The 22,808-nt window shown below is 36.7% G+C and overlaps 3 protein-coding genes across 6 annotated transcripts in view; 2 read left to right on the top strand and 1 right to left on the bottom strand.

The window, feature by feature from the left end:
- LOC129566160 (xenotropic and polytropic retrovirus receptor 1) overlaps positions 1-3,729 on the top strand; it is a 37,321-nt gene extending 33,592 nt beyond the window's left edge. For all 3 annotated transcript variants that reach the window (XM_055441805.1, XM_055441803.1, XM_055441804.1), the window contains exons 3-9: positions 683-1,006; positions 1,088-1,418; positions 1,536-1,906; positions 2,002-2,077; positions 2,177-2,248; positions 2,334-2,698; positions 3,025-3,729. In XM_055441805.1, the coding sequence (XP_055297780.1) occupies positions 683-1,006; positions 1,088-1,418; positions 1,536-1,906; positions 2,002-2,077; positions 2,177-2,248; positions 2,334-2,698; positions 3,025-3,441 (1,956 nt within the window). In that variant the 3' untranslated portion in view covers positions 3,442-3,729. The remainder of the gene's footprint in view (positions 1-682; positions 1,007-1,087; positions 1,419-1,535; positions 1,907-2,001; positions 2,078-2,176; positions 2,249-2,333; positions 2,699-3,024) is intronic.
- On the bottom strand, positions 3,604-5,933 carry LOC129566163 (39S ribosomal protein L38, mitochondrial). Its single transcript, XM_055441815.1, has 8 exons — positions 5,704-5,933; positions 5,394-5,558; positions 5,118-5,263; positions 4,935-5,054; positions 4,770-4,858; positions 4,461-4,616; positions 4,057-4,312; positions 3,604-3,923 (listed from the first exon to the last, which is right to left on the bottom strand). Exons 1-8 carry the CDS (start codon positions 5,846-5,848, stop codon positions 3,741-3,743), a joined length of 1,260 nt encoding a protein of 419 aa, XP_055297790.1. The 5' UTR covers positions 5,849-5,933; the 3' UTR covers positions 3,604-3,740.
- Positions 5,934-13,310: 7,377 nt separating this feature from the next.
- LOC129566144 (actin-5C) lies at positions 13,311-21,012 on the top strand. 2 transcript variants are annotated; one of them, XM_055441783.1, is made up of 3 exons: positions 13,311-13,842; positions 18,896-19,408; positions 19,573-21,012. In XM_055441783.1, the coding sequence occupies exons 2-3, from the start codon at positions 18,904-18,906 to the stop codon at positions 20,196-20,198; spliced, it is 1,131 nt and encodes a 376-aa protein (XP_055297758.1). In that variant the 5' UTR covers positions 13,311-13,842; positions 18,896-18,903; the 3' UTR covers positions 20,199-21,012. The 2 variants fall into 2 exon arrangements, with proteins under 2 accessions (XP_055297758.1, XP_055297757.1); XM_055441782.1 differs by having other exon boundaries at positions 13,599-17,431.
- The last annotated feature ends 1,796 nt before the right edge of the window (positions 21,013-22,808 follow it).

Here is a 22,808-nt window from a genome sequence, read left to right as displayed (position 1 = left end):
TTCTAGTCGATTCGGGTACTGTTTGTTTGTTTGTTTGTTTTTGTACGCTCTCTAATCATTTAACCAACATTTTATTTATGTCTTTTTAATTCAACTCATTGCTACTCACAATTAATTAATTTATACTCCTAGCGAAGACATTCAGAGGCCAACCAGCATGAAAGAAAAAAAAAAACAAAATTAAAATGTGTACACATTCACAAGCGTTTAGGGAATGCGTATTTATTTAGCGTTAAATTATCGAATTGAAAAAAAAAATGAAAAACGCTTTTTGCTTCCATTCAAAAACACCAAATGAATCACATTTCGAATGGATATATCGAGGAAAACATGCGCAATTCACATTCGCCGACAATTCATTACACAATCAATCACAAAGAGACATGATACATACAAAAATTTATTTACTTTTGATTGCAGTTCATTTCAATTGGGCTTTAATTATTTGTTCTCTAAACATTTGTCGCTTTTTTTATTTCATTTGCGAATTTTTGTTTAACTTTATCGTTCACATTTTTATTTCCATCAATTTGCTATTGTAACAATTTTTTGTTCTATTCTTAATTGTTTATTTATTCGATTTTTTTCTCTTCTGTTTTCTCGTTATGATTTCGTCTGAAACCTAAAAAACCAAACCAAAAAAAAAAAACCAATAAAATGTGTGTTTGGCTGGTGGCAATAGGAAATGAAAGCCAAAATTTATTTGGCAGTCGAAGAAGCGCCATCCGTTGACAATGTTGAAGAAGAAATCTTAAAGCGTCACTTTGCCAATTTCGATGAAACCTTTTTTTTGTATTGCGATCAGGAATTAAAGAAAATCAATACTTTCTATTCAGAAAAATTGGCTGAAGCGACGCGTCGTTATGCTGCGCTCTCTGCTAAACTTAAGGAGGCCAAGGAGGCTGCACAACGTGTCACAAAAAAGAATTCCTCACAAAAATCACAAATTCCACAACGAAAAGTGCAAGAGTTGAAATTAGCATTTAGCGAATTCTACCTGAGCTTGGTATGTGCCAGACAGAATTTTTTTTTGCGCCAGACAGAATTTTTTTTTATCTCTCTCTCTCCATTTTGCTCGTTTAACTAGATTTTGTTGCAAAATTATCAAAATCTTAACTATACGGGATTTCGTAAAATTCTCAAAAAACACGACAAACTATTGCGGGTCGATCATGGTGCCAAATGGAGACAAGAACACGTGGAAACGTCACATTTCTTCACGAACAAAGACATCGATCGGATTATCAACGAAACGGAAACGGTGGTCACAAATGAATTGGAAGCCGGCGATCGTCAACGGGCAATGAAACGATTGCGAGTCCCTCCGTTAGGCGAATATCAAAGCCCATGGACAACATTCAAAGTTGGCCTATTTAGTGGATGCTTTATAGTATTATTCATTTCCGTAGTATTATCGGGTAAGCTAAAAATGAGAGCATGCCCATTTATAATTTCGAGTCTAACTTATACTATTTTTGTGTTTGAAAATTACATGGATGATGAGTGAAATAAAACTTGCCATTGATTTTTCGCAGCCATTTTCCACGATGTGTCGACGCAAAATTTGAAAATTGCATTCCGTTTGTACCGAGGACCGTTACTTATTATCGAGTTCATATTCTTAATTGGCGTCAACGTTTATGGTTGGCGTTCTTCTGGTGTAAATCATGTACTTATTTTTGAGCTTGATCCCAGAAACCATCTGTCGGAGCAGCATCTCATGGAGTTGGCCGCCATTTTTGGCGTTGTTTGGACATTAAGCATTTTAAGTTTTCTGTACAGTGCCAGTTTAAGTATACCTCCATTCATTAATCCACTTGCATTGGCCATTATTATGGCTATATTCCTAATGAATCCGCTGAAAATTTTGCGGCATGACGCACGGTTTTGGCTGCTGAGAATTTCGGTAAGATTTTTTTCCTATTCAAATACGAATCAAATCTAATTTTCGTAATTGCAAAGCTCTACCTAATAAATTTGAATTCAATTTCTCTTTTCAAGGGTCGAATGATTGCAGCTCCATTCTTCCATGTTGGATTCGCTGATTTCTGGCTGGCGGATCAGTTAAATTCTTTAGGTATTAAATTCGTTAGGTATTTAAGTAACCTTTTTAAATTCGAAGGTAAAAATTCGAAGGTATTTAATTCGTTTTAAATAATTTAATTGATTTCGTTAGCCGCCGCTTTGCTTGATTTTCAATATTTGATTTGCTTCTACTTCGTAAACGGGGATTGGCTCAATGCTGGCAGTAAGTTATTGCGTGACCCAAACATTTCGTTTGATTTCCTGATTCTAATCGATAATTATCATTTCAATCAAATTAATCGCTCTAGATACATCTGAGTGTATGGAAACAAACTTTACCTATCGCCCAATTGTAAATTGTTTACCGGCATGGTTCCGTTTTGCGCAGTGCCTGCGACGATATCGTGATTCACGTGAAGCCTTTCCGCATTTAGTCAATGCCGGCAAATATTCGACAACATTTTTGGTTGTGATTTTTGCCACCCTCAGAGCTTACCATGCATCGGAGTATGAATCAACGTTCGATAATCCATACACAATTTGTTGGATATTGAGCGGTTTGCTTGCGTCAACTTATGCATACATTTGGGATATTAAAATGGATTGGGGCCTGTTTGATAGCAATGCCGGCGATAATAAATTCTTACGAGAGGAAATCGTTTACTCATCAACGGTGATTATCTTTTTATTTGACATTTTTACTGTTGATTTGTTTCTCTTTATTTGGAAAAATCAACCTGTGCTTCTCTTCCATAAGAACCAATGTATTTGACGTGACAGTGAATAGCGGTAGGGCCTAAATAGGATCTGCGGCAACTTAAGGAACTATCAATACTTCTTGTTATTGCGAAATTCATGACAACAACAACAAGTATTGATAGTTCTTGAAAATTCCGCAAATTGCGAATAGGCGCCACCGCTATCTTGCGCCGGTCAAAAGCACAGTTTCGGAAAAATCAAAATTTCAATTGAAAATTGACCTTTTTTTGCATTTCACAGGTCTTTTACTACTTCGCCATCATCGAAGATGCATTCTTACGTTATGTTTGGCTACTTGGTTTCGGTTTGACTGAGTCGAAATTCATATCGGGTGATTTGTTAACTTCAATTCTGGCGCCACTTGAAGTGTTCCGTCGATTTGTGTGGAACTTTTTCCGGTTGGAGAACGAGCACTTGAACAATTGCGGTAAATTCAGAGCGGTCCGTGATATTTCCATTGCCCCAATCGATTCGTCCGACCAAAATCAAATACTACACATGATGGACGAACAAGATGGCATCCAGAATCGATACACCAAAGGAAATCGACCAAAATCGAGAAAACAAAAAGATCCCGAGCGCAAAGCGCTTCTTCAACCATTAAATGATTCCATCATCGATTTGAGAATGGAAATGGGTGCTAGCAAAAAAGTTTAGCTTTATTCAAATCAATTCGGTGCTACAACGTGATTTCTTGTTAATTTTTTTTCCCCTTGGGAAGACAATAATTTTGCAATACCATAAGCACAAAAAAAGAATGAATTCATACATTTTGTATGAACAATTGGGCTATTAAGACTTAACGAATTACCTGCAAAATTTCTTCTTCTTTTCAATTATTTTATTTTTCGGTAAAATTTCTTTATTCAACAATTGTATTCTACAGTAGAATTGTATATTAAATTGCAACAAAAGACAAATAAATTGTGAATAGATTAAATTGAACGTTTAAATGACTATCGATATTCTTCTCGGATTTCATTGATACGACCGTGACCCAATCGTGATTTCTTCTTTTCGGTGATCAACCATTGTGGAATATTCTTCAGTGGATGAGCGCCTGGGAATTGCTTCTTCGGTGCAGGCCCATCGAATGGATGGATTTTCTTCAGCTCACGGGTTAAGAACTCCTTGTTGATCTAAAATAGACGTTTTTTTTTAAAGGCATGTTAGTTATCAGTGGTGATTTTCTTATTAAATGTCGATATTATTGTGAATATCAAATTGACGTTATCAAATTCCTGTTGGGAATTGAGAGGCAATTTTGTTCACCTGTTTTGGATCTCTATACCGATCAAGATAGAGATTGAACGGTTGTCTCAATGCGAAATATTTCTCAGGTGGATGGTATGCTCTTGGGAAATCATACTCGAAAACTGGCTCATTTATGTTCAACACATTGTGGTAAAAGTCCGTAAGGTTTGTATCGTAATCGGATTGGAAGAATGCCAAACCAGCCGGCGTAATGTTGTCTTGTAACTTTTGGTAGAAGTCATATGTTTTGAATGTTCGCTTCGCCAGATCGTTACTGAAATTAAGGGAAGGGGTAAGTGAATCATTTCTTACGAATTGGGTACAAGTGCTATTTATCGACAATGGATAGTTTGATCGATTGAGAAGCAATCAACTTATAATCAGAAATATGTAAAGAAAATCCATTTTCGATAGAAACTTACACTGATTCTACGCGGTAGTTGCTGTAGTCAATTTGTTTGTTCTGTTTGTATAAAACAAAAATGTGCCGATGATAACCGGTGCCCTTTGGTGGGAATGGTTGCAAATATGGCACGATCACTTCACCTTTTGAGACATCACCATTCGGAATATTTCCTCTGCAAATGTCATACTCTTGGTTATTTGGATTTAATCTTTCTTTTTTTTTATCATAAATGATGCCATGATGAATGCTCATGTGTCAGTGAAAAAAATGTTGTGAATGCAAGTATCAAGTACCCTTCTGAGCTAGTCATCAAAAAGATACTTACACAAACCAATGAACATATTCTTTGTCATTTTCAGTGAAATGTCCATCGGGATTAGTTAAAACAAGTGTCCATAATGTGTCACCATCAGCCTGAGAGTACATAGAAAGAATTTTCAATAAAATATTCTCCTCAAATCTTACTCATTACTTCATTTCATATGCATACCTGACCATTAACCAATTTTTTCTTCGCATCAAATGCAACTTCGGGTGGATTTTTGGCATGTGTTGGTTTAAGTGTATTTCCATAATAAACCGGAGCATATTCATCTTCAGATACAGCGTACTTTTTGAAGAAAAATCAACACTTTATTATCAATTCATGTCATTCTTTTCTGAATTCTCTCACCTTAATGTCAAGCGTTATTCTTGGAACAAAGTATGCATATCCAAATAAATGCTCATAAATGCCATAATGTTGTGCTATGCTTTTTATTTGAAACTGTCCTTCCGTTTCTAACCAGTCTTCCTTCACTTGTTCGCTGTCGACTTCCACTGAAAAACACAATTCGGTCAATTGAAATTGTTACTTAACTGAAGAGTTCAAACAAAAAAATGGGTAAATGAATAGATAAATTGAATGAATTTTCAGTGTGTCTTTCATGTTCAAGCCCCTTATTCTTACATTTGAGATGCCTGGAAAGTCGCTCAATTTCCGCATTGTTTTTCAATTTTTGTCGGTGTTCGGTTTTCAACTTTGTTTCCTGCGATCGCGATAGTCGAGCGACTGGGTATCCAATATCAACTGGTTTCTTCTCAGCATCAAATCGTTTCCGCTTTTCTTCTTCATCTTAAAGAAATTCATACAGATTAACACATTGTTGGAATACGATCAATTTGAAAAGAAGTTTTTAATTCAGGGAAAATGAAAAGAAAATCCACAAGAAATTCCATAGATGAACCAAAAATAAAAGCAAAACATAACCTCAACTTACATTCCAGCCGCTGTTCAATGGTTTTGGCAACGCCATGAGGTTTACCACGAATTCGATGGCCATTTCGAACGCTGAGCACAGCCGGGCACACAGTTTTTAGAATCCCATAATTCTGTGGCAATTTTGCAATTGCGTTTGTAAACATTTTTTCGGTCAAACAGAAAAAAACACTGTTTTCCTCGCGTTCACTTTAATTTCTGACAGTTGCCGCAGATGACAGTTGTTCCGAACCGATGTCAGCCGTGACGTTTGCTATTCATTTCAGGGATGTACTACGTCGCTACGTAAAATAGCCGACAAGATGAACTGTTATGATTGGAATATGGTTTGAAATGCATGCTGCACAGACATACTGAAACATGGGTGTGTCGAAAGGAAATTTGCAGCGCTTCCAGTGCAACGTCTTCAAGTTGCAACACAAGCAACATAAAAAAACGAAAGAATCAAATTCATGAATGGGACAATTTGGCCTTCGGCTTTGAGCTATGACCATTGGCGATTTATTTTACGTAATTCCGTCGAAAAAAAGTCATAAGCAATGTGTTCTCGGAACAGATATCAGAATTTCAATGAGGGGGAAACATGTTTGCAATATTTGCTCTATCATGAGTCAGCATTTGATTGAGACTGTGATTCATTATTACTTGAGCGAACTATTATTATTTATCTATTGAGACACAAGCTGCCCGTTATCAATTTGGTCGGTAGTGTGGTCAATTTGTGGCAAACAAGGCACTTCATTGATTTATTCATCAAAACAACGAAAATTGAATTGAATACCCATGCGATGTCGTCATGCGGGCAAACTGCTATAACTTAATAAATTCTTTGTCCTCCAAAGTAATTTCTCTTATTGGATTTTTTGTTCCATACACGCGTCATTCCTATGGTATGGCATTAAACAATTACAAATACGAGATAGCGAACAATTGACACGATTCCAATCTTATCAGTTTGTGGAAAAAATATGTATATATCGAGAAGCATAAAACCAAATGTGAGCGATTCCAAATCGACGGTATGAACATTTTTACGCCCATAACAGGCAATAAACAACGAAGTCAGTCTCGTACATTGGAAAGAAAGAAGCAGAGCTGGAAAAAAAATATGCTGTGTATGTGCAAGCGATTGACTTCACCAGCCGCACATCATATGTGTGTATGCATGTGTATGTGAAGGTGTTGCGTTGTCCAATTAATGCAATAACATTTTTCCATGTGTTTTTCACCGTGTTTTCATCAAGATAATTGTTTCAGATATTTTTTTTCTTTCTTTCGCCAGCCAAAGCCTGTAGCTCAACGTCAACATTTGAGCCGCTCGGAAAAATTAGAATCTTTTTCATGATTTGAATTGTGTTAATTGTGCACTTGCTCGTAAACAAAGTAGCAAACAAAACAAGCTGGAAAGCAGGTAGTATAGAGAGAACAAGCATGCGATCCAAACGAAATACTTTTCTCATCTCTCTATGATAAATTAAATGATGTTCGCTATGTGCGCGTCTCTCAATATCTTTCATTCGTTTTTTTTTCGCGTGTCATACTAATAATATTGCGGGCGTGAGCTCGTGGGCCATCGCTTTGCGCTCAAATTCAATTATTGCTGTTGTTGATGTTGTTCAATTCTTCTTCTTCTTTCTGTTACATTTGTACACCACTATCGCTTGAATTTTTGTTATAGTTTACGTTTATTATTTTTTTCCTCATGGGCGCGATAACGTCGAGGAATCGGCGTGTTTCGATAAATATAGTAATTTATCATCTATTAAATGCTTTTTAGCAGCAAAAAGCAGGAAAACCGTTTTGTATATGTGGTAAAATGCTGTTGTTGCTGCTGCTGCTGCTGCTGCTCTCTCGTCGTGTTCGACTTGGTCTTTCTCTTTCGCTTTTTTGTGTGTTTTGGCCCGGATTTTTCCTCCCAGGTGGATGCACAGAAAATTGAAAATTGAATCGTCCAAACAACAACAACAACAACAACAACCGCAAAAAGCAGTAACAACATAACAAATTTCACCGAATCACCCATTCGCCGCCCGCGATACGCTTATGAGAGAATGTTCGTGTGCAGTGCACCGAATATTGAATGATTTTGATGGCAAATCACTTACAAAAATCATAAGACCGTCATTCTTCTATCACTTTTATACGCTTGCCTTAATTGTTTCACCAACTTTAACTAATGGAATTTAATTTAATTGCTTAATAAAATTAACGCTATTTCTTTTCCCGCTCTCGCCGAAATTCCGGGGCCGAAAAGAAAACATCGCGGGAAAATGTAACAAGATGAAGATGAAGACGATAGTTTTTTCATCTTTGCCAATATAAACGAGTAGAGAAGTGATTTGATGCACCAAACATCATCATCATAAATTGTATGGCATGTAACATAAAGAAAAGCAAAGAAGCTCAAGTGATTTGCGAACGAGCGCCCATAACAATCACACATATATATATTCGAAATTTAATTTCATTTCAAACACAATTAACCAATCTTTTCGCTACCTTCGAAAGGCCAATTATTGCATTGTTTGTCTCGAACATTGAACATTGATGTTTGTGGCTTCGTGAAACAGAGAAAAGAATGAATGAATGACCGAAGCGAAAAAACAGCACAACGCAGCAACAACAATGAGAAAAATAAACAACAAAAACAACAACAACAACAACCATAAACTAAACGTAGCGAATTAAGATATTGAATAAGCAGTGACCATAAAAGTAGATGCTTCATGTGTTTCGCAAACAGGAAATCCCAACCAATAGATCTAATTGTTATGATCACCATAAAAATTAACAATTAAATCAGAAAAATATTATTGAATGTTTGTCTCTGTCAAGCCGGCATTTTCATTGAATGGACGCTGAGCGAGAGAGAGACCCTTGAAACCGTCCCCAAAAGAGAAAACAATTGAACAATGTTAAATAACCATATATAAACGTTTGTCGATCGTCGTCGTCGACGATGATCATCGAGTCAGCGACTTTTGTCTAAATTCTAACAAGCAATTTAGCAAATGTAATCGACCGTTTAGGAAATAGAGCAATATTATTCAATTGGTTCCCGTGTCGAAATCGATGACAAAAGCCTCGCACCAAATTTGTGTATAAAATCGAATTTGCTTTGCTGATTATTTGGTTTTTTTTCGTTTGTTTGTATGCGGTTTTTCGTTTATTGTTGTTGTTACTGTTCAACTTTCAGCTTATTAAACAAAACCGAAAAAAATCAAACTGTAGCATTCATTGGAAATAGTGTTCCAATACATTGAAAAGAAGAAGAAAAAAAAACAAATCGAAAATGTGATTGAAACAGCAAAACTAAAAATATAATTGAAATTATCCTTTTTGTTTCGCATCAACAGTTTTTCCCACATTTATGCAGTCAAATCGACAATACAGCGAGAGAATGAACTAAATGAACAGAAAAAAAATACATCAACAACAACACCAGCAGCAACATTCGTACGCATACTTGAAAATAAAAGCGTAAACATAACAAAAAATTATGCCGACTGAAAGAAAACTGAATCACACCATATTTAGTCAAATTTCATGTGTACGGAATAAAAATGGAACACAGTGAATTCACTCACTGCATACATATGAATTGCATGTATGTAGCAGTCCGTTTAAACGTTTAACGGCTCACACTCAACAAGCGCATTGAACAATTGTCGCTTACAAATCTGTGTTTCGAACTCTCTTAGTCAACCGAACTGCGCTGATAAATACACATAGTTAACAAGTGAATAATGCAAACACGAGTGGATTTTCAGTATCTTGACGGAAATTAGATGAGTCACACTGAATGACCAAATGCCCAAATATGAAAAAAACGCCATACACACAGCAATGTGCCATACACACAGCTCAAATCAACTGAATCGCTTTAACCTTAGGGTCGCTGATATGTATAACTATGCAAAATAGCTCGTTGATATCAAATCGCTTAAAAATTCTGAGACGAATGATACATCATCGTTTACGAAAATAAAACTTAATCATCACGTCATCGTCATCATCATCATCATTCTCGTCGAGTTAAAACCAGTTGCCATTATCGGTTTCACTCCATAGCTGAACAAAGAGTCATTTCTTCTTTTTTTTATCGATTCACCAGCTTACTTGAATGCTTGCTTGCCTGCCTGCCTGCCTGCCTGCTATGCTTGCGCGATATGTATTCTTCGTCGTTCTTATTGGAAATTTGTTGAATATGTTTGCGGAGAGCAAGAGATAGTGAGCTTGTATTCAATCACTTTTACACGTAAATGAAAATTGATGATGCATAGCCAATATTACGACGGCATGCTGTGCTAATTATGCAAAAATGCAAGTCTACATATCTAAGAAATCGTAATAGCTAAGCATAGAAATATTTATGTTTATCTAATCCGATGCTCGTGTTTTCTTCATTTATTATTTTATCATCAGCATATTTTTTTTTTTCCTCGCTTACTTCTCTCGTTGCCGCTGCCACTGCAACTTACACTTTATACATTGTCGATAAATGTGCATAATTTCCATACGATAATTTTTGTTTCTCTTCTTGTTGTTGCTGCTGCTGTTGTTGTTGCCGATGTTCTTCTACTTCAGCACTTTTCTCATTTCCATTCGAACAATTTGTTTTGTGTTCGGCAAACCACACCGCAGCAGCAGCCATGAGTGTGAGTGCTGTGTGCGATTTGCAAACAGTTGATACATTTCAAGTAACAGTATTAAATTGCATATGCACCTGCTGCATTAAGCTAGGCACAAATCATGCAAGGAAAAAATCCAAGCAACACCTATTAATTAAATTTTGCCTGAATGGGAAAATGAATAAATGTTGTGGCAAACGAACAAAAAGATTTTTACCATTTGGCTTTGATGAAGTGAAGAGAAGAAAAAAAAACAAACACACTAAACATGAGAGAGAGAGAGAGAGAGAGAGAGAGAGCATATGCAGTATATACAATTGGATTTCGATGTTTGCATTGGAATAAAAGAAGAGAAAAAAAATCGCATGGCTGGCCTTAACGGTAGCTACGAAATACACAAAATGTGTAGCACACCTTCGAAAAAACAACAACATCAGCAAACAATATATGCTGCGGTGTTTTCTTCATTCAATTTGAAATTTGTTGCAGCCGCTTTGTATCGCAGCCGATCCACACCCAAGCTCGCCTCTCTTCTCTTCTGGGCCCGGATGAATGCACGCTGCTTGGATCAGTGCTAATTGGAAAAAGTTAGTCGAATGAAATAAAATCTAATTATATTAACAAAATTATTTCCAGCTCTCATCATCTCGCATTTTGTTCGCAAAAATCTCTAGCTATCTAAACACAATCACATCGAACGTGTGCGCTGGGCCGAACGCCGACTGACTGATAACGATAAAAAAAACACACACACCATCCGAAAAGAAATTGTTATTTTTTTTTCGTTTTGTTCGAAGCACCCAAATGCGAAGCGAAATTTAATATTGAGTGAAGGCAAACGAAACACCATTTTCTCTTGTGGATTATTGATTTTTTCATTCAGTTTGTAAAACATGATCTAAAAGTGATATAGTATAGCAGCAATAAAGAGAGTCGAGATATGCTGATGCACATCAAAAGAGCTGATTTATTGCTTCTTTTTTTTTAAAGTTAATGGTTTAGCGATGAGCTCAAAAAAATCAGGTGTGCATTTCAACAGACTGATCAAATTTGATAATAACACGAAAATTCACTTGTTTGAATGAAGCTACAGAGAGAGAGAGAGAGAGAGAAAAGTTAATCATACGTTAAAAATACGTATGAAATTTCCTAAAGAAATGCATATGCTGTTTTCTGTGGTTTTTTTCTTCCGTTTCGGATAATGTGAAGAATGATAGAGTCAATTGGAATGGCTTGAATGGGCTCGTTTTCATTCTATCACTGTGAAATGTTTATTGGCTGGTTTCGGTGTTTGAAAGTCTGACGCCTTTTTCCCATCGCAAAACGAATCCGATGCCGATTCTGAGAAGCGGAGGTCTAGGAAAAAGCATGAGTATTTTTATCTTTGAATGAAACCAGCCAAAGGAAAAGTGGACCAAAATGGTTTGATAAACAAAAACGCACACGCCACTAAAGTGATACACATTCACCACAGTAAAATTAATAGAATGTGCGTATAAAAAAGCAATTTGTTTCTCCTACGAAACAATGCAAAATGCGCTATTATACTATACCTACATATAAGAAATGTGTGTAAAAATTTGGATGGAAATTCATTTGAAATGGACCAAATCATTGGCATTTCAATGTGAAGAATGGCAAATCAAAAAGGCAAATACTTTTCAATCACGGTATCATCTCTCGCACGCTTACGGCCACACTGATACCGTTTCGACTCGTTTCTATTATTGAGAGACGATGATGGCTATTATCTCGTGCGTTTCATCTTCACTTCAAGATTGCGAAAAAGAGAGATTCGCTGCTATTTTTATGTTAACGTTGAACTTTATGCCATTGATCTCTGAGCCATGCATTCAGTGGATAACTTCGAAATAAGATGAAAATGATGATGAAGGGAGAGGAAAAAGAAATGATATGAAAAACCAACGGCATTTTGTCGGTCGCTTTCTTCGCGAAGGTGAAGATGCACACAGATGCATGACATATCCATATATCCATATCCATACATGCGAGACGAGTTCATTTGTTCAAATTCAAATGAGATGAAATATCGAATACGCAATCGAATTCAATGACCAAGTTATGTCGTGTACCCAAGCAATTCTTTTTTTTTTCTCTTTCTGTTGTGTGTTTTTGTTCACGGTTTCGTGGGATTGCAATGTCGAAGTGACTAGACGAACAACAAGACAAATATATAGACATGTAACAACAGTGGCAGACAAATACACAAATAGAAGAAAACAATGGCAAAGTAAAATAACCGCAACAACAACAACGACAGCAATTTCCATGAGGCCTCCGATCTCTTCGGCTACGACCGGCTCGATACAAGATAGCATGGCAAAGAAATAAAAGACGAAAAAGAAGAAGAAAAAAAAATGAAAAAACAGCAGTAAAAAAGAAAATCGTGCATAGAAAATCCTAGGCAAAGTCATGGGCATGAATGAAACATCGCCACGACATCATCATCAGCATTCAGCATCACCACTGCAGCATATAAAGAAGAAAAAAAAGGAAAAAAACGCACATCGCACATATACTATGCATCAATGTATGAAATCTCTTTCGATTCGAGAGAGAGCGTATTCCATTAGCGTCGAGCTGTTGTCTCGCCTGTTTGCTGCTTCTTCTTTTTCCATTTTCGGTATTTCGCTGCGTTGTTGTTTATATCCACATCCACATTCACATACAACCACACGTACGCACACAGACAGTGAGAGCCCAAGTCGCACCCGAGTCACAATATGTGTAACGTTGTGTGCATGGGATCGGCGTGCATCGATTTCCATATATGGTAAAAATTTTTAGAGAGACGTTCGCGTTTTCATGGGAGTCAACAGACTGAACGTTGTAACCATAGTCGGTTCAACATCGATACACATTCACACTAACTCGCACCAATACACGCGTACAATCCGCTGCTCACTGACTGACTGACTGACTGGCTGGCTACGATATTTATGCGAATTCGTAAAAAAAAGAGCCGATGTCTCAACCCGTGCGCGTGAAAACACATTAGTCAGGGCATAGCGAAAGGGAGAAAGATAGATAGATAAAGAGAAGAAGAAAGACGAGAGACGAAAGAAGAGAGAAAAGCACACGATCATCAAATATAGTATACATGCCGAATGCTTATTCATCATCATTATCATCGTCAGCGATAGTACTGTTGTTCGATTTTGGTGTTTTTACTGTACACGGCCGTTACGCTTAAGCTGCCGGTGGGGATCCATTTATATACATGCTGCCCGTGCAATAATTCCATCATTACAATCCGTGTTCTCAGCAAGCGAACAACGAACCAAATTTTTTAAACAAAAATAAAACCACACAGTGTGCACTTTTAGTGAACGAAAAAAAAGCCTCCAACGGATTAGTTTTTTTGGTGCAAAATAAAAAAAAAGCAGAAGCGACAAATCGTGATATTACTACTAGGATTACATTAGTGCATATACGCAATTATTTATATAGTTCATTTTTTCCCCCGATATTTTCAACGAAATTCCAATGTAAGTACAATTCATACGATGTTTCCTGTAAATAACGAACTTTTTTTTTTCGTTCATCGCTCATTTCGGCTATGTCAATTTGTTTATTCAAAATTCTAAAAGTGCAGATAAAAAACGACAACAATTTGTTTTTCACTCGAACAAAAAAAGAAACGATATGAATTTGTGTTTGGATACTTAGTTAGTGATAATAATTATTTGTCAACAAAGTCAACGCGAACAAGCGCCAAAAAGAAACAAAAGCAAACCGACAAACAGAATTCGAACCAGAAAAAAAACTGTAAGAACTGAACGCTAAATTCCGCTCATAATCTTCTCATAACTCGTGTGTGACAATAACAACTCAAAGTAAGCGATGCGCATTGTGGCGACAACACACGATTTGTGAGTGTGTGTGTTTGTGTTTCTTGTGTTTTCTCATTGTGCGTTCTTTTGCTACGGCATAGTTAATTTGCTCTACATTTCCTTTTACGCCCTTACGCCGATATCATGAACGAATTGTTTTGCAAATTGCAAATTATCTGGCATACGCGTGCAAGCACATCAAACCATGTTCGAACTCTATCACTCGTTCGCTCTATTTACAATGGCCGATTTTGAAAGTAAATTAGACAAAGAGAAAAACCAAATACCAATTTTACTCAAACACATTTTCAATTGAACTCATTGTTTAGTCTATTCGAAACTGGCTAGAGAAAAAAAAAATTGGTTTACATTTGCGCCCGAACTAGTAAACAAATGAAGATGATGTGTTCACAATTCGAACGAGAGCAATACTCGTCTCAGCCAAAAACAGAAACTATTTACATATACGCGTAATGCCATGTGACGAAATGCCGGCGTTGATGAAGGAAGATGAAACAAGCGAAGCAACCATCCAAAAAAAAAAACGTTACCCAATTTTTAATTGTGATTTTTTCATTCCGTAGATGGCTATAATTAGTATGGCAAAGACTCTTGAGTTTCTCAGTCAGTTGAGTGTGTTGCCCAAAATAGATATGTATCGCGAACAAGTGTCGGCGTCAGTGGTTTTCCTTCGAAACACTACCGTGATGCAAATCGAATTGAAGCGATGAATGTGTGTGAGAAACCATTGCCATAAATAGACATTCGACCATTGCGCTCATTTGAACTTGAAAAATTGTGCGGCGTTTTTTTTTTCTCGTCTCTTCTCGCCACTCTATAAATATATCGAAACGTTAATATTCGTAATTCCGATTCCGACATTACCTATCCTACGTGAAAAGTGGTTGGTTGCTTGGTTCATTCGTTCGTTTGTTCGTTCGCCGCAGGCGAGCTAGAAAACCTTCGCAACGCTTTTGATCAACCCATGTATGTAACTATATGTTGCTCGGCTAATGTTGTGTATTAAATCAATTTCGATGAATTTGTTGCTATCTTTTGTTGCTTGGTTCATTCGTTTGTTGAAACATTCTTCCATATTCGGATAGCAATGTTTGCCATAGCGCCATGCCTTTCGGTTATTATTGCTCCAAAAACTGCACGCAATCCATTAATACACCGTGGTTGTGTCATTTGGATTATTTGGTGTTATTCAATTTACTTTTGTTGTCCTGTCTTCCACTGTTTCGCCGTCTCGCTCGCTCTGGCTCTGCGGCAAATTTGCCGCATTATTTTGGTAGTTGTCGATCGCTTCAGAACAAGCGCACATGACAACACACCATATCCAAGCAATATGCATAAATCGACCGAATTTAATGTTGGCCAATTTGATATGGCTGCTCCCATATTTGCTAAAAAAAAAAATTTGCTTATTCGTCGCTTTCGTCTCTCGGGTTTTTTGTTCGCTTTGTCTTCAACCGTTGCACGATTTCGGCAACACAAATTGTGTTGTTGCCTTCCAATCATTTCATTCTCTCCTTTTCTTGCATTCAATTTTTTTGGATTGTTTTTTGTTTCTCTGTTTCCTTTGTATATTCGGCTCATTTCATATTCACTTCAACGAAAAAGGTCATAAAACACATTTTGAGTCAATATGACAGTTTCCTTTTAGAATTAAAAAAAAAATAATTCAATTTTGTAGAACAATGGTCGACTCGTGTAAATGAAGCATGAAAGGCGAAACGGAAAAGCAGCACACACTCACACGACTCACTTTTTTTTATCAATTCAGTTATCGTTTTCTTTCTCTTTATCCATACGTGGTGATTGTGTGTTTTCCTTTCTTTTGAGAGAAAAAAAAAACCAACAACAATAACGGCACCAGATAGAGATATTTTTAAGTTAAATAGATATGTTATTCAAATGGCATGAAAACACCCATGCATTGTTACTGACAGTTATACTATTTCTTTGGCATTTAAATGAAGTTGCTTCAAACAAAAGCCACATAAAAAAAGGCAGTATATATGGAAAAAGAAACAAAAATGCTTGTCTCTTCTCTCGTCTATGACACACACACTCCATAATCTCTCTAATTCTCTGCCTGTGTCTCATTTGCCGACATTGAATGCAATATTGCGGTGTAAACAGTAATAATAATAATTTCTGAAATGAATGTAGAGAATGAAAAAAAGCAAGAGCAAGCCATTAACGATCCCCGCATAAATACAGGGAAAAATTCACGGAAGAGACAAATTTCATTGGGTTCACCCAAGGCAAAAGACACTTATTTGGTCGTGTTATCTGCGCGACAAGCATTGAAAATTCAGATATATATATAGAGAGTGCTAACGAAGCACTCATATCATATATGGCAAATGAAATTCAATCGCGAGCGCATTGCAAAACAAGAGGCAAAGTACAGAAAAATCGAATGAAAGACGAGAAAAAAGAAGAATTTTATATATGATTCGCCAAACGTGTACATTGATTCTAGATGGTTTCAAAAAAATATTGGACTGCAACAATCTATGATTGCACAAACACCAAGCATATTTGCCGAACGACAGAAGAGATTACGTGTATGTATGTGAGTGAATGAGAGCCGCGTCACACACAATGTATAAAGTGCTGACTCTTTTTTCCCTTCGTCTTTAAAAAAAAAAATTCCAATTTTATTGTGTGTACGCTATTTTTTTCTTCTCGTTCATTCGTCGCTTCGTTCGTCATGTTCATCACTTTTACGTGGAATTCTGTTTTAAAACATTGCCTTATATGGTCATGAAAATGTTTGATCGTTTGTTACGCGCACACTCATGCCTTACACTCATACACACAGCAAGCAGTGTTGGCGCTGGAAACGCCGAAAGCCGTACGTGTGTGTATACTTGTAGCAACTGTTCGGGTTTTTATGGTGTGATGATTCAAAATTCCAAGCGTTCGTCATCCGATATTGTGATTGTGTGTGCGCGCATACTGTGTGTAAGCCGATACGGTGTGCCATAGTGGTTGTGCAATTGGTGGGGATATTTTGTTCATATTTGGTAGCGCTTTTCGCTTCGAATTGAATCGGAACGAACGTTTTTTTCTGCATACTGTAGCGTCACTTGTCGTTTAGCCTTAGAAGTGTTAGGAATAAAATTCATTTTATTTCTGTTGTGCGCAAGCAATCCAACCTCAACTAGAAGATATTCCATATTTGCTGTGGTGTTTGAATAATTTTTTTGTGTGAAACTTTAACAAAAAGGTATTTTTTTAATTTTTGGCGTTAATTTCAATTCCAATTTTTCTGTTTTTTTCTTCTTCCTTTTCCTGTCTTCGATATTGAAATTTTCTCTGTTCGGTAACAGAAAAAAATTACGAAAATTAAAATTAAAATAGTTTTGTTTGAGAGAAAAAGGGAAAAAAATCGACGATTTTTGTATTGTATTGTGTAAAGAAGAGAAATTCGTGTTTGCCATAAATGGTATCAATTTGTTGGTATCGCATCGCGTCTAGAGAGAAAAAAAATCCGAAAGTGGTTGCTGCCAACATAGCAAATTGAGTACAGTTTTTTTTTTCTTTCTTCTTCTTTTCTCACTTCCTTTTCGGACTACTGATATCTTTTCAGAAGACCACTTGTCTTAGGGCGTTGTCTTGCATTCGCTGAACGAGTTTCAATCAATTTTCCAACATAATTCAATAAAATCATCATCGAGCGATGCACAATGCCCACCGACGCCTACGGATTTTTCGTACTTTTTCTGAAAATTCAGTTTGAACAAGCCGAGAAAAAAAATTGTCGGTTTTTTTTTCATGATACGCCATTTTCGGCTTTGATTCATCGCCTCATTTGTATGTGTGATTTTGGTTCTTTTGGTCTCTTGTCCCGATGGAATCGGTATATATGTGCGTGTGTGTGTATGTGTGTATGGGTGCAGCTTAAGCACGCATACGCATGAATCAGAATTTACCAGAGAGATTCCAACAATCGATGCCGAATCAGAGAATATGTGCACGGCTGTATGTGTGTATGTGTATGCGTGCGTGTGTGAGTGTAAATTAACCGTCGTTTTTTTTCCGCTTGGTTTTGGTTCAAGCATCAGAACCATCGGCTTCTGTGTGATTGAAACCGGTATCAAGCGACAGTTTTTAACGTATTCAGCACTCTTCACCGACAAGAATAAAGTGTGACGCGACGAGAAGAGTGTGCATGAGAGAGAGAAAGAGAGTTATAACTAACTCACGAAATATATATATGTAAAAAAAGAAGAAGCGTCGTTTTCGCAACGGTTTTCTCCCTTTGCATATTTCGTGCGCTTTTGAACATTCAAAACGGAATTTATTAGAAAGTACTCTACATACTATTTGGTGTGCTCTCGTTGCTATTGTTTCATTTCTCTCTCTCTCTCTCTCTCTCTCTCTCTCCGTTTTTATTTCTTCTGCTGCTGGTTTTTTTTCTCAACTCACTTTGTGTGCGCTCGTTTGTTCGATCCGTTAAAACAAATAATTTTTCACAAGTAATTTAATAAAATGAACGTTAATTAGTTTGCATTTTTCGTTGCTCTCGTTTTACATTATCTGCCATAGCGTTTTGATGTTATATATATTTTTTTCATTCTTCTTCTCGATTATGATTTGCATTTTAAAAGCCACCGTAATGAATATGATCTAATTGGTATGTGTCTGTTGTTTTTTTTTTTTCCTTCCATTTTGTTTGGCTCCGGTTTAGAATTCAATATGTGTGACGAAGAAGTTGCTGCCCTCGTTGTTGACAATGGATCCGGTATGTGCAAAGCTGGTTTCGCTGGAGATGATGCTCCACGTGCCGTGTTCCCATCGATTGTCGGTCGTCCACGTCATCAGGGTGTGATGGTTGGCATGGGCCAAAAAGACTCGTACGTTGGAGATGAAGCTCAAAGCAAACGTGGTATCCTCACATTGAAATACCCAATTGAACACGGTATCGTTACCAACTGGGATGATATGGAAAAGATCTGGCATCACACCTTCTACAACGAATTGCGTGTCGCCCCAGAGGAACATCCAGTTTTGTTGACCGAAGCCCCATTGAATCCAAAAGCCAACCGTGAAAAGATGACACAAATCATGTTTGAAACATTCAACACCCCAGCTATGTATGTAGCCATCCAAGCTGTGTTGTCATTGTATGCTTCCGGTCGTACCACTGGTATTGTCTTGGATTCAGGAGATGGTGTCTCGCACACCGTGCCAATCTATGAAGGTAAGAATCGTTTTTGTTTACTTTTCCATTTCCGCATTTCGACATTTGTTTAGGCGCTTTGATTGCACAATAAACAAACAAACACGAACAACAACAACAACAACATTGAACTAAACAAAACTTTTTCTCTTCTCTGAATTTCCTTTGTCCCTTTCATCGAATAGGTTATGCATTGCCACATGCTATCCTCCGTTTGGATTTGGCTGGTCGTGACTTGACTGACTACTTAATGAAAATCTTGACTGAACGTGGCTACTCATTCACAACCACAGCCGAACGTGAAATTGTCCGTGACATCAAGGAGAAATTGTGCTACGTTGCATTGGACTTCGAACAAGAAATGGCCACTGCAGCCAGCTCCAGCTCATTGGAGAAGAGCTACGAATTGCCAGATGGTCAAGTCATCACCATCGGAAATGAACGTTTCCGTTGCCCAGAAGCTCTCTTCCAACCAAGCTTCTTGGGTATGGAAGCCTGTGGTATCCATGAAACCACATACAACTCAATTATGAAATGCGATGTCGATATCCGAAAGGACTTGTACGCCAACACCGTATTGTCCGGCGGTACCACAATGTACCCAGGCATTGCTGATCGTATGCAAAAGGAAATCACCGCATTGGCACCATCAACCATGAAAATCAAGATTATCGCACCACCAGAACGTAAATACTCCGTATGGATCGGTGGTTCGATCTTGGCATCGCTTTCAACATTCCAACAGATGTGGATTTCGAAACAAGAATACGACGAATCAGGCCCATCAATTGTGCACAGAAAATGCTTCTAAGCTAATCAATCAATCGAGCGACGACAACAACACACGCACCTCGCAGTCGAAAATCGAAATCGGCCGTAGCAACTCTAACTGCATCCATTTTAAGTTCGCTACAGCAACAAAATCATCAACAAGAATAATAATAAAAATTGAATACAACAACAAAAAATTACATTCAAAAAAATACATTTAAACAAAAAAAAAGCAACAACAACCAACACATATTCTCAAGAAACAGCAACAACAACAAGAAAAAAAAATACATGCGCATTCACACATTACATATACTTAATTACTACTTTTTTTTCGTTATATGTATGATTAAAAAAGAAAAGGAGAAATAAAAAAAGAAAACGTAAAAGAAAGAGAAAAGAGAAAGAAAAACGGATCAGAACGATGAAATATTGATATGGAATTTTTCAAACGGAAAAGCATATTTTCTATTTGATATAATTTAAACAAAAAAAAAAAAAATTCTATGCTAGAACGAAATGCGTCTCGAACAAGTTTCTTCTGCAAGCCAGTCGATTTAGTTATATACGTTCATTTCATTTTTTATCGTTTTCGATTCAATTTTTTTTTGCCCGGCTCTAGCATTTTTTTTTTCGTTTCTCATTTTGAAAGTAATTATCCTTTTTTTTGTTTTGTTTCGTTTGAGATATTGCATATTTTTTTCGTTCGTTTGCATGTTTCTTTCCATACACTACACACAAAAAAAAACACACACATTCGTATGATTAAAATTAATATTATTAATATGAAACCAAATGAAGTTGGAATTAAAATAAAAGTCGAAAAATAAACAATTTCATACAAAAAATGTAAACCAATTGCACTTTCATTTATACAAAAACAAGCGGAAGATGAAGACTTTAACAGCACATCAATCTTTGATCAAAGAAATAGGGAAAAAAATTGGCAACAGAGTATTAATCAAATAATTAGCAGCAGCAGCAGCAGCTTTTGGTGACAAGTAAATTTGCTAATGACACATGTTTGTTCCAGCATTAGTAACTTATATCAACCTTAATCTACATTCATATAACTGAAAAACATACACACACTCGTGAGAAACAAGCAAAAAAAAATGTCATTTTCATTATGATTTTTCAATGCCAAACCGAAGAAGAAGAATAAAAAATCTACTAAGAACCTCTAAAATAAATAAACAATAAGAGAAAATCAAGTCTTTTGATTCAAATTTTCAATGGTTATCTGTTGCTCTATCTCTCTTTCTCTATCGATCTCTTAGTTTGTCTATTTACCCGTGTGCACACAATACAGCGCAATCAATCTACCGTTGTAATAGGCTCTCTGTCTCGCTGTGTGTGTGTTTTTTTTCTTCACTTCGTTTCATGTTTAATTCATCAGTGTTGTGCATTCAATTGGACGATATAGGAAATAATCGGCTATTAGCAAAGCGCTGAATTCATGCCACCGTTGTACAACATAATGAGCGTTCTATTTCTAATGTCTAATATGCCATTGTGAATTGGAGAGAAAGAATAGAATCGTCTTGGATGAACAGTGTAACAAAAAAACAACAACAACAACAACAAAGAATCAAGTGAGAGAGAAACACGCTATTCGTGTCATAAATAGATGCATAAAATGTTTAAATTCCGTTGTAATTGGCTATTCTATCTTATCGTATGTGGGTTATCTATTCTCGTCGCAACCGAAACAATGAAACACCTATTCGAATCCAGCTTATGTAAGAGCCCTAAAAACTAATGACGACGACAACGACGAAAACGACGAAAACGACGATTGCGACGATCAACGTCAGAATTTGCTTAGATTCATACCTAAAATGTGTCGTTTCATGCAATTTTTCTGGCCTAATATGGTGCTTTTATCGTATTTTTTTTAATGTAAATACAGATACGAATGCAATCACGTACATCGACTGGCAACAGGTTAAAATTAGCTTAATTAGAAGAACTGAATAGGGTCTCACATTATTGTTGTTTGTTCATTGAATGGTCACATGATTTTCACCGATAAAAAAATATTTATACATAATGTTTCTCCAGCGCTCTTCTTCATTCATTAGCCATGCACACACAAAGCATTTGTGTATGGCGCCAAAAGCAATCATTCCAGGGTGAATGTTCGTTCAACGCTATTTTTTTCTGTGCTCTCATGCTAAAATAGGGAAAAAGGTATCGACTACACAGTGAGAAAGAAAAAAAAACAACAATAATCCGCCTTTGTACAACGGAAAAATGTGATGCGCATGTAAATGAGCGGTGAGCACCACTTGACGATGACATCACTCTCACTTTTTTCCGCTCATATCATGTCTTTGAATACCAAAGCAACCCTTTTCGGTCAGAATATATAAACAACGTTCGTTTTGGAATTCATTCTATGAACAATCGTCACAAGGTACAAATTTGCGTCGACTCATGTGAAACACATGGACGATGAAATCACGGTTGTAAATATATTTTCGTTATCTGCTCTTTTTCATTGGCCAACGAACGAATGCTGCATACGCCTGCTATTTTTCAATGTATTTACTCGTGATATAGGCCACTGTTTTGCTACCTCGTTCAATGTTTACTCAGTTTGGAAGAAAAAAAAATAAAAATAAAACATAAAGTGACTGTGTTTGAT

The sequence above is a fragment of the Sitodiplosis mosellana genome, unplaced genomic scaffold (assembly GCF_009176505.1).
Source record: "Sitodiplosis mosellana isolate CC-2019 unplaced genomic scaffold, AAFC_SMos_1.0 Smas_scaffold_3, whole genome shotgun sequence".
Lineage (NCBI taxonomy): Eukaryota > Metazoa > Arthropoda > Insecta > Diptera > Cecidomyiidae > Sitodiplosis > Sitodiplosis mosellana.
This window is presented reverse-complemented; position numbering and strand designations above follow the sequence as displayed.